General features: G+C 35.5%; 1 protein-coding gene across 1 annotated transcript in view; it reads right to left on the bottom strand.

Annotated features, from left to right (window-relative positions):
• Positions 1–12,755, bottom strand: part of rab2a (RAB2A, member RAS oncogene family) — an 81,771-nt gene that overhangs the window by 19,165 nt on the left and 49,851 nt on the right. The window contains exon 5 of the mRNA XM_039754565.1: positions 369–461. Coding sequence (XP_039610499.1) covers positions 369–461 — 93 coding nt within the window. The remainder of the gene's footprint in view (positions 1–368; positions 462–12,755) is intronic.

The following is a 12,755-nucleotide window of genomic DNA, read 5'->3' as shown; positions in this document are numbered from 1 at the left end:
CTTCTGAAAGTGTTAAAGTATTTTTTTAAGAAAATGTCATGTGATACAAATAAACCAAGACCTGACATTGGATTAGATAGGTTCATTAGACAGAATGATTCACAATCAAACTGAGCATTATAGTTTTTAATTAATTCAAAACCCGTCCAGTTACTTAGATCAACTGGATATTTACACTATAGCAGTAACAACTCTAGGTATGCTGCAAAATATGGATCGCTCTTGAAGCCAGTTAAAGATATAAACCAGTAATAAGCACATGATTGCTAACCTAAAATAACACACACTTGGTATTACTAAATTTTGATACTAGTGTCTGCTAAATTTAAAAAAAAAAAAAAAGTAGAGGTATGAAAGATATACTTTACCTTTTGTTGCCAATAAGCATGATAACCATGTTGGAATTTGAATGCTGTCTAGCATCTTCAAGCCAGGTAGTTAAATGATTAAAAGTGTCCCTTCTGTTAAGAAAGATACAGAAAGGAAGTATCATCACACAAAGGCATGGTCTAAAATATGACAAAGATAAAAATACATTCAGAACTTAAAATAATATTTTTATTTATATAAAACCATTATTTTACAGAATATTTAAAAACATACACAAAATTAAAACACATTCATGGTAAATGGAGCAATAGTGGTAACTATACTATTGTGATATAGATCATCAAAATTATTGTGATAGGTGATTTTACAATTAGGAAACTTCCTAATGACATTTTGTCTGTTGCCTCCACAGTTACTGGCATCTCTTGTAAAGAAAAGTAAAAAAAAGTTATGAAAAATAAACTTTTGGTAGAATACCTTATTCTCACTGGGGAAAAAAATGACAGAAAAGAAATCTTTAAATGAAGTAAATTTATTGTAAGGAAAATATATATATGTATAATAATGTAATACAGTACCTGCCTAATAATACAAAGAGTACACAACATGTGTTTCACCCTAGGGGCTCATCAGCTGTATGCACACACAACAAACAAAAATAATTGTAGTAGCTGACCAATATTGTGGCTCTTCTACACCAGGTTTCTGCCATTTATTTTTATTGTATACTTGTTTTTTATTTCAGAACATATAAAATGTAACAATTACATTTCCCATAATTTCCAATGCTTAGGAATCTTATGCCTACTGATATTCATTCTTCCTAAGTCAATGAACACCATGACCAATCTCTTTCACATTCCCTATTCAAGGAAATTGCTGTTCAATTCCATCATAGCACAGTGACTCTTGCAAATTAGACAAGCCCTGTCTCATCTTCAGCATCAACAAGAGCAAAAAATATCACCACTTTGGAACAAATCATAATGGAGAATTAATGAATGACAGCGTGTGAAACAGCAGACACTAACAATTTGTGTTGGGAAAGTTAAATCCATTCTTCATAAAATATTAAACATGAAAAAGGTCTGTGCATGTTGTGGGACCCGAATGCAGTCTATTGAAATGATGTACAGGGTCGTCCAGATCTAATTATGCAGATGCAGATCGCGTGGATGACTTATGTGAGGACGATTCCAGTTCGACATGAAGATGATTCTTCATATCGTCAGTTTGCATACTTCTCGATGGTCCGGAATTTTTCAGGTAATTTTCTATGTAATAAACTTAATAAGTTATAGCGTAATGAAAATTGCATAATTAGATCTGGACCACCCTATACACTACATTCACTGTTTAAAATGAATTGCGTGCTACTGAATTTCCAACTGCAAGAAATGTGAGAGAATAATTTCTTGGATGCATCAGTATGATCCAGAGATCAAACAACAATTGAAAAAAATGGTGGCATGGTGATTCTCCAGAATGTGAGGAAGTGAACTAGCTGAACCAGGTGTAGCAGTGGTGCAGTTTAACAAGTAAATTAAACTATTGGATGGTCATCACACCAGGCTGGACAAATGGTTGTCAGGATGCTTGAAACTAAAAGTTTTTAATACCAGACCAAACTAAACACTCAACAATGCAGCATGGCAGATTACTAAATGTTTTAGATCTTCTGGTAATTAAACATATTTCTATTTAAAAACAATCAGATAAAAACAAAAGATCCAGTTCTTCAAATATGATCCATATTGGGTGTCACTTTTAAAAGGAGCTGCTTTACACACCACTGGCACACCCACTCAAGCATGTGAACAAGACAACGATATCATTCAGCAAGTCTATAAAGCAAGTAACAAGGAAACAATATAATGAACATTAAAACAACTAGTGCAAAGAAGTAATAATGTGAAATGTTAATTTAGAAGTAGATTATCCTTTGAAACTTATGTTTTTTAATGTCTATATAGTAATCATTTAAGATATTTAAATATTATAAATTAGGGACAGAGGGACAGATACAGTTTAAAGTAACTTTTATTATGAGACACTATGTAAATTTGCCGGTGATATTTTTAGAATTGATTATGTAATTGTATCATTAGCGGAACCTTACTAAGCAATGTTTTTGTTGGAAGCTCAGGACACTGTGCACATTTACAACCACCTATAGTTAAAATGAAAATTATAAGTGGCAAAACACAGCCAAACACAAAATACCATGCCAAATGTACACACACACATCAATACATTTTTCACATTCTACAAAGAATGAAGTGCTTAAAACTTCTGAAAAAATTACTCAAAAGAAGCAGGTAAGCAGCAACCATCAAATGAATGTGACACGGCCCTTCCTAAAACTGTGATTCTCTGCAAATAGGGTGTTATGAAAATACCATACAGTATGTCCCTTTTGCTTTACATATGCTCCACCTAAAGCACGATCGTGCCCTTTAGTGCACACACAGCTTCTTCCTCTGGTTTTTTGCTCATGGAGTTTGCATTTTGAGGCTACAGGTGTATTATGTGTTATTTTTGTTTTAGGAAGGTGCACTTTCGGTGTAAGGTGACAGTAAACTTTATTACAAAGGAGGCCAAAACAACCTCTTGGTGATGCAAGCACGATTAGAAACGCAATACAAATAATCTCACACAGTTCTGTTAATCCCTTCGGTTGGGGGATTCTAGCATGAACAAGTCTCATGTGCTTGTGACCCAGCAACAGCCAGCTGTGGTTCAAAGGACAGAAACACCAGTTTAGGTGCATCTGTGGTGTGTGTGACTAGCTTTGGTGCCTGGCCCATGGCTGTGTCTTGCCCTGTGCCAGGAAAGGCACTGTACTCAACCACCATAACCCAGTACTGGAGGATGTATCTATGTACTTAAATTCATTTCAGACATGAAATGGAAGAAAAAAGCAGCAACAAAAATTAATAAATAAAAACACACTAAATGTCTTTGGGGCAACTGTAACAGAGGTAGGAAAAGATGTGTGAATTGTAGCACTAGAACCTCAATCTATTATACATATACATGAAAATAAATGCATGGATGAGTATGTAATTATAGTTGCACAGTTGCAAATTGTTTAATTGTTGCTTTACAGTGATATATAGTGTGTGCCTTTGTGTACACTATATGTTTTTTGAAGTTGTTTAGGTGCAAGAGACAAAATGTTTTCAAAAATGGAAATGTTTCCAAAAAGGATGATACCTTGTACCAAACATTATAACTCTGCAATGCTGTGGAATATGAAAGCTTGGTATGACAGCTGACAGATTGGGTCAGAAAAAGAAAACTTATTCTAAGGTTGTGCAACATAAATGTCTTGGTTATGTACTATAAAGTCCAATTTACTACGGAAAAATCCTTAACGTGTCAACTTTTTTTTGTGTTTTATTTAGTAGATATTGGTGTAAGCAAAAGGTTTTTATTCATTAAAACATCTAGAATGTTAAACTCATTACTCTTCAGCCATTCAGCAGCTCAATTATCATATAAACAGAACAGTCAGTCATTTTATTTGTATGTCATTTAGGCGTAAGAGGTGTGGCACCCGGCCGGGACGCCCAGGAGGACTGGAGGAGGGCCTGTACCTCCGCCAGACCATGAGGGGGTGTCCACCCTGGTTATGTTGGTGGCCTCGGGTAAGGGGCATGGAAGCCCAGCCCTGTAGGGGCCCGTGGCCACCGGCAGGTGGCGCCCCGCTGCCTAAATATCCCGAGAGCCCAGCACTTCCGCCACACCAGGAAGTGCTGGGGGGAAGACTTTGGGAGACACCGGAGAGCTGCGGGAGGACAGCCGGCACTTCCGCCACGCTGGGGCATGGCCAAGGGAGGAATGCTGGGAACACCTGGTGCTCATCCGGGAGCTGTATATAAGGGGCCGCCTCCCTCCAGACAGGAGCGAGAGTCGGGAGGAAAGACGACGGAGCTGGAGTGAGGACTGGAGGCGGCCAGGAGAAAGAGAGGCAGAGGACTGTGTGGCCTGGACATTGGGGGATCGGTGCAAGAGGCACTGGGGTTTGTGAGCACGGTAGACTTTGTAAATATTGTAAATAAACGGTGTGTTGGGTGAAACTATGTTGTCCGTCTGTCTGTGTCCGGGCCAAAGTTCACAGAGGGCAAATGTGAGACAATGTTAACAGGCTTTTAAAAAAGTGTACTCCTTCAAGAAGAATCTAGAAGGATCTAGTTATCTTTATACAGTTTCTTAAAAAAGACTAATCTTCAACTTTTTGTAAATCCAATATAAGTTAAGAACTTTTGCATCGTGGCATGCCTTCATTCTACTTCCAGTTAAATATTTCCTTGATTCTTTAATAGCATGTCACAAAAGAACTACAATTGATTCTGCTTGATAAAAATTAAAAAAAAAAATCCCACATATTAAAAAATCATCCCAATTCTGCATTTTCTAGGCTAAAGAAACCAAGCTAAATTAATGTTTAAAACAAAAAAGAAAAAACAAAAATTATTGTACTGTAAATTCACAACTGGCATGCTTCAAATTAAAAGTTGCAAGTTTTACTGTGCAATTTGCAGCTACTCGATAGAACTGAAAATGTCATTTGATTTATTAATACATTAAATTTCATTAGCACACTAAAACTGCAAGAACTTGAAAATACTAATTTTTCCATTCATGCACTCATTTTCTGAATTGCTTATGAAATCTTAGGATCATGAGGAGGTGGCCATCTGTATTGAATACACAAAATAACCAATCCTTCGGTGTACAATCAAGTAAAAACCCATTCACCCATGCAGGGCTGATTTAGAACTGGCTATTATGCTTAAATTGTGAAGGAAAAAAGGATACCTATAGAAAACTTCACACTGACACAAACATGCAAACACACATATTAACTACTAAACAAATGTGCCACTCCTTAACAAAAATAGTTTATCTCTGACATTGGTCCATAATTATTATTCAACTCTAAATTTCATTAAGAACTAACAATGGTCACTATGAAGAGGATAATGCCACTCAATAAAACTGTATTAATTACATGTAGTAGGGACTGTAGAACTACTTCTAATAAGTGTTCCGAAAATCCAGCTGAAGGTGAGTCTAAAGAACAGGTTTTAATGTTTAATTTTAGAAATTAACTATTATACCTCCATATCTGTAATTATTAAATTTTATAAGAATGGTATGTGCCAATTGCATTCTGTGATCCTGTAGTGTAACATCTGGAAGTAGCTACTTAATCAGCACTTTTATGCTCTCTAGTCTATTATAGAAGAAACTATACTTGTTGATAAAAAATCAAGTTGAGGTCAGTACTGTATTTCATTTGTCAGGCTAACAATTGTCCTAAAAAAAAAAAAAAAAAAAAAAAAAAGAAGGATGTTGAAATTTGACTGTATTAATCTGTAGTAATCACAGCCAGGTTTTGCTGAAGGCTTTAAAAACTCCACTTCATGTGCACTAGTAAACTATGTTTCCAGTTTATTGTTCTGTATTTATGGTGAAAGTTACATTATAAGATATTAAAATACTTCCCTTTGTTTAAACATAAGCTGCTTTACCAAAAGCCTTTCATTTTCAAAATGAAGCATGGTATTTTATAAAATGATTTACATTACTATGAGTTGGACAGTTGATAGCCAAGATTCTCAAATTAACAATTATTTCTTAAAAATGTAACTATGTTTAAATGTTTCACAGCTTTGGTTTTGATCTGAACATTTATTGACAGATTATATGTAATAAATGGTGTAACTGAGGACAGAGAAGAACAATATGTGTTTTACAAACATGAAGACAGAATTTAATCTATCGAGTTCTTTATATTATAGCCATGTTGTTGCAATTCTCAGCAAGTTGCTTAAAAAAAACTGTCAAGTTTCTGTTAACTACATAACTTGGTAGTTAATTCAGATTCCCCTGATCTTTCTTGCTGTTTTCCATGCTGCATGTAAATTCCTTTAATTTCAATCAATGTCCATGAATACTTGTCTTAATATTAAACCAAAAGAATCTTGCTAGGCCAAGTTAACCACTGCATTTGAGGACTCAAAACACAAAGATCATATCCACATGTAGCTTTGTTCAAGACTAAAGCATCTCAGAGTAGGGCATGCCCATATGTCTTGGCGTGCATGAGGCTGCTCTTCTCTTCACAATTTTTTTTTTATAATGTGATTTGTAGTAATGTACATAGTGATACCAGCATGTAAAAGTTGCTGCATAATGTCCCCTGATTTTGATTTAACGGTTTTAACCACTGAATACACCATTTTATTTGTTTTAATTGCTTCTATACAAAAAGTAGGGGATGAGAAGGCTGCTTGAACATACACCTCTACATCTCTTTAAGAATTTGCTTCCTGGAGGTCAGTGGTGCTAATCTTGTATTTTTTAGGAATGTTCAAATCCCAAAAAAAATGGTACGCATTTTGTTTAATGAATCAAATGTGTACATGTTTACATAGAAACCTGTACTTAATATCAATATACAGTAACTCAAAATTTGCTGAACTATTTTCATCTTCATTTGGAGTATCCTGCAGACTGCATTGATTGCTCCTCTATAATGTCTGCTAGCATGACAGGAAGGATCTGCAACATATGGCTTTTCATTTGTTCTCCTATTTGCTGTTAGGATGCCTCTCTTTTTTTCCCAATTCTTGCTGTACATAATGTCTCACTCACTCACTCACTCACTGAGAGTGACTTGAGTCTGCATGACCTCCCACTTCTTAGCAGTCCACTGCTTTAAGACAAAAGAAGTGACTATTAAGGTGTATGATATCTTCGATAGGCACTGCAAATATTTATATATATTTTAATAGTAGGATAAAAATTGAAGGTGTAATATGTACAAAGCAAAAGTTAAATAACACTGATTAACTGTTCTTATAATATACACTGTTTATTAGTTTTTAGCTAGAACAAACTTTTTTTTTATTTTCAGTACAACACTCTTTGTAAGGTAAAAATTCACAAATCCAGTGATTCACCACATTCTTGACACTCTCTCACCAGCCCTTAAAATTAATGTTTGCATTTATTGCTTGTGGAGTTTTATTTGAAAAGTACATATACATATTTATGAACTCTTGCATTAAAGATGTATGTGAACACCATGGCTCTCAGAAGAATGTGGTAATTGCATTATTAAAAAGAATGCCTCTTTACAAAGCATCTTGGACCTGCTGAGGTTTGTTGCTCTTTAGGTCTTCTTCATGATGTCTTTAGTGAACTTTACAAACATCAGCTAGATGTCATTTTGTTAAACAGCTTACCTTAACCTCACAAGTGGCTATAATATGTTTTTTAAGCAATACTTCAAAATCATGTTCTCTTTTTTGTGTTAACGTAGGATAAAAGTAGCACTAAGCATCTTGTATTCTCCTAGGCTGAACATAATACAAGACAGTAACTATCCATTAATATAAACAAAAAAGGAGCATGTTACTTTGTAACAGATTATCTTTTTTTTCTTAATTTCTCATTGCACGGTGGGTGTGGCAACATGCAATCAGCGCATGCTCCCAAACCTATATTTAATCGAATTTGTAATAATTTTTCAGTGCTACTAAGTTTTATTTCTGTAACAAATCATTCAAACTTCCAGCTCTAAAAGGATCCCTGAAACCAGTCAGCCAGCCATTCACTCCACTTGGAGTTACCTTGTGGACTATAAAAAACATTATCTTTCATTACTTTTGAGTTTTTTTATTTATGCCCTGCAATGGTCATCTTAACCTCAGAATCTGCTTCTCATTAATACTGTTATACTCATTGATGCCTGAATCTTACTATTTTTACATACTATGTTTCTTTGTTATATTACACTTAAATGTACAGTACTGTGGGTCATCACTAACGCATAGCAGCTTAAATGGTCTTCTTCTAATCAATCTTTGTGTATTTTAGCGTTTTAGGTAATTAGTAACCTGCTCCTATTTTTTAGCATAATGTTTAAGACAAATTAACAGAAATCTTGATGGAGCATGGTTGAATGTAGTACTGTAATTAATTATAAATCCATACCACTTAAAATCAGTCAAATCACCTCAATTAGTTTAGCATTTTGAGAGATTATTCTGCTGAAAAGATGGAACAAGGCAGGTAAAACACACTCTAAGGTGCTATTCTGCCAATATTATGTATTTTCATATGCAAATTTGCAAAAAATAAACTATATTTGGTGAGTTATACTTACCAAAAAGTTATATTGCTAAATCCTGACAAAACCATTGAAGAAACACTGACTGCAAAAGGTTTCTGATAAAATTAAAATATGTTGCTTACATTTTAAGTATAGAAGCTCTGAACCGCATAATGAAAAAAATTATGGGACAGCCCTTATCTTGTATGTATATGAAAATGTACGAGATGTTTTCATGTACGTACGAGATACTTTTCACTTATGTACGGGATACTTTTATGTACAAACAAGATAAAGTTAGATTAAAAAAATAGAAAAGTGCGTTTCAGGGCTACCTAAGTACGCCTTTATCAAGGCTATGGCACTTCAATTTGACGTCACTCCCATCTCTTGTAGTGGCGTGACATAAAAGGCAGATGTGTGGGCTTTTATATATTAAAGGAGTGTTGCTGAGATGGGTCTAACGGTAGCCTGCAATACCTATGACGTATGTCAGGTAATGCCCACAACGCTAGTCATGTAATGCCCACTGCATGCTCAGTTACACTATGGTTAATTTTAGGGTAGTGAGGAGGGTTATCTGACTCAAAGGTTTAATGTATGTGCTTTATGTATACAGGTATCCAGTCTGTTTTGAGAAGTAAACTGCTCTTAGTCTTACTATTTTTGAGTAAAAACATACATTTGATTTCAGTCTGTAACAGCCGGTGCAATTTATGATCCTTGTAAAGGTTAGCTTTTTTTTTAATTCATTTTTCATTCTCTCAGTCGCGTTCAGAATCAATCCATACAACCCCATCTGACACGGCTGTTTTCACATAAAGACGCGCTATAGCTCTGCAGTGTACCACGATGCATACTAGCGCCCACCTCCAAAAGGGTTCTGACACACAGACGCTGATGAGGCTGCCTTCTTCGTATCTCACCATCACTTGATTTTCTTTTTATTTATTTATTTTTTATTTATTAATTTTATTACAATCAATAAATAGCAATCAAGTTTTACAAAAAAAAGAATTATGCTAAGAACAGATCGATCCCCACCCTTGAGAGAGAGAGCAAGCCAAACGTGTAAAATTTAAGGCTTGTAAAAATACCTAAATCAACAAATTCTCTGTGCTTTATAAACTTATTTTAAAATATTACTGATTAGATCCTGCCATGTTTTGAAAAAGTCTGCACAGATCCTCTAACTGAGTATTTGATTTTTCCAATTTTAAATAATATAACACATCAGTTTCCCACTGACTTAAAGAGGAGAGTTTGGGTTCTTCCAGTTTATCAGAATAAGTCTGCGTGCCAACAGTGTAGTGAATGCAATCACAATTTGTTTGTCTTTCTCCACTTTAAGACCCTCTGGAAGAACCCCAAACACAGCTGTTAATGGGTTAGGAGGGATTGTGAGTCCAAGACTGTCTGAGAGGTAATTAAAAATTTTTGTCCAGAATAATGTTAATTTGGTGCAGGCCCAGAACATGTGACCTAGTGAGGCTGGGGCTTGGTTGCAACGTTCGCAGGTTGGATCATGCCCTGGAAACATTTTGGAGAGTTTTAGTCGAGACAGATGTGCTCGATATATAATTTTGAGTTGTATAATTGTATGCTTTGCGCATATGGAGCTTGAGTGAATTCTCTGCATTGCTACTTTCCACTCCTTTTCTGATATATTAATTGAGAGGTCATTTTCCCAGTGTCCTCTTGGATCTTTGAAAGGAAGGGATTGTAAAAGGATTTTATATATTGTAGAGATGGAGTCTAACTCCTTGAAATTGAGCAATATTTTTCCAGCGTGGATGAGGGTGCAAGATGAGGAAAATCTGGAAGGTTCTGTTTAACAAAGTTCCTGATTTGAAGATAGTGAAAGAAATTTGTAGCTGGAATGTTAAATTTGGAATGTAATTGTTCATAGGATGCAAAGACGTTGTCTATATAAAGATCTCTAAGCAAGTTAATTCCAAATTTTTCCAGATATTAAAACTGCATATGTTTGTGAGGTTGAAAGAGGTGGTTCTTTGCAGGGTGCCACAGAAAGAAGCTTCTCCGTCTTAAAATGCTTTCTACATTGGTTCCAGATTCTAAGTGAGTGGAGCACAATTGGGTTATTAGTGTATTGCCGATAACGTGTGTTTATTGGAGCACAGAGCAAGGAATACAAAGAAGTACTGCAGGATTTTACTTCTATTGCGGTCCATGCCTGTGTATGTTCTTCTATTTGTGTCCAGGTTCTTATCGACTGTATATTTGCGCACAGTAATAAAACTGGAAGTTAGGTAGAGCCATGCCGCCTTCTGCCTTTTGTCTTTGTAGGGTCGCTCTTTTGATGCGTGGATGTTTAGAATTCCAAATAAATGAGGTTATTGTTGAATCTAATTGCTTAAAGAACGATTTATTAATGTATATTGGTATGTTTTGAAATAAAAAGGAGCTTAGGAAGAATATTCATCTTAACAGTGTTAATTCTTCCAGCTAGTGTGAGATGAAGGGTTGACCATCTATGCAAGTCTTGTTTAATTTTTTCCATGCAGACACGAAATTTTGTTGATAAAGAGCTTTATGTTTACTTGTGATGTTTACCCCGAGGTATTTAAACTGTTCTGCAATGATAAAAGGAAGGGTGTCTAATCTAATATTATATGCTTGAGAATTCACGGAAAGAGTACACTTTTATTCAGATTAATTCTGAGACCAGAGAGCTTTTGAAATTCTGTGAGTGCTGCTAAGACTGCAGGCACAGAATTTTCTGGGTCCGATATATACAGTACCATGTCATCTGCATATAATGAGATTTTCTGTTCCAGTCCTTCTCTGCTAATCCCCTTTATCTGATCAGTATTTCGACAATGTATTGCCAGTGGTTCAATGGCAATTGCAAACAGCAGTGGTGACAAAGGGCATCCTTGTCTTGTGCCACGTTCTAGTTTAAAGTAGTCTGAGCAAATGTTATTGATGCAAACTGAAGCTTCTGGGTTAGTATACAGTAATTTAATCCATGCACAAATGTTGGGCCAAACCCAAACTTCTCCAAAATAGTAAAAGGTATTTCCATTCAATCATGTCAATGCTTTTTCTGCATCCAATGATAATAATATTTCTGGGGTGTTTGATTTAGTTGGTGAGTATATTACATTAAACAGGCGTCGAAGATTTGAAGATAAGTGTCGGCCCCTAATAAATCCAGTTTGGTCTTGTGATATTACTGAGGGAGCACTTTCTCCATCCTTCTAGCTATGATTTTAGAGAGTATTTTAACGTCGTTATTCAGAAGTGAAATTGGTCTGTATGATGCACATTGTAATAAGTCCTTATTTTGTTTTGGAAAGACAGTGATTAGTGCTTGGCGAAAGGTTTGTGGAAGAGATTGGTTATCTCTGGCTTCTGTAAATGTTGCTAATAGGAGGGGAGCTAGCTGAGCGGAGAATTTCTTGTAAAACTCTGCAGGGTAGCCATCAGGGCCTGCTGCTTTTCCACCTTGGAGTGACTTTATAGCATCCAGTAATTCTGATAATGACAGAGGTTTATCGAGTTCCTCCACACTAAAAGCGTCAATTTGTGGTATCTGTAATTTATCCAGAAATGCATTAGATTGTATATTGTCTTCTTTAAACTCAGTAGTATATAGGATTTATAGTAGTCTCTAAAAGTGTACATTATATTTTTGTGTTCGATGATTTTATCTCCATTCGTGTTAGTAATTACCGAGATTGCGCTATGTACATCTTGCTTGTGAATTTGTTGCGCTAAAAGCTTATTAGCTTTCTCCATGTTCATAATAATGATGTCTGGATTTGTAAATTAGTTGTTCAGTTTCTTTAGTTGTCAAGAGGTTTAATTCTGAATGTAGAGCCTGCCTCCTCTTATGTAGAGTCTCGCTTGGTAGTCTGGCATGTTCTTCATCTATTTTAGTAATTTCGCTTTTATCTCTGCTACTTTCTTCGCTTCGGATTTATTTCTGTGGGAAAGATATGAGATAATCTGTCCTCTTAAGAAGGCCTTAAGAGTTTCCCAGAGTATTCCTGCAGAGATCTCAGGGGATGTATTTGTCTCTAGAAAGAATTCAATTTGTTTGGATATAAATTCAGTACAATTCTCGTCAGCTAATAGAAGCGGATTGAGGCCATCTGCGGGTGAGTGTATGGGGCTTAGTAATTTCAGCTCCAAGATCATCGGAGCATGGTAACAATAACAATAGCATCGTATTTACAAGATTTAATCTTAGGCAAGAAGTTATTATCTATAAAGAAGTAATCAATCCTTGAGTAGCAATGATGTACTGGTGAGTAGAAAGAATATGTTCTTG

Source organism: Polypterus senegalus, chromosome 5, assembly GCF_016835505.1.
Source record: "Polypterus senegalus isolate Bchr_013 chromosome 5, ASM1683550v1, whole genome shotgun sequence".
Classification (NCBI taxonomy): Eukaryota; Metazoa; Chordata; class Cladistia; order Polypteriformes; family Polypteridae; genus Polypterus; species Polypterus senegalus.
Note: the sequence above shows the minus strand (reverse complement) of the source record. Positions and strands in the feature narration are given on the sequence as shown.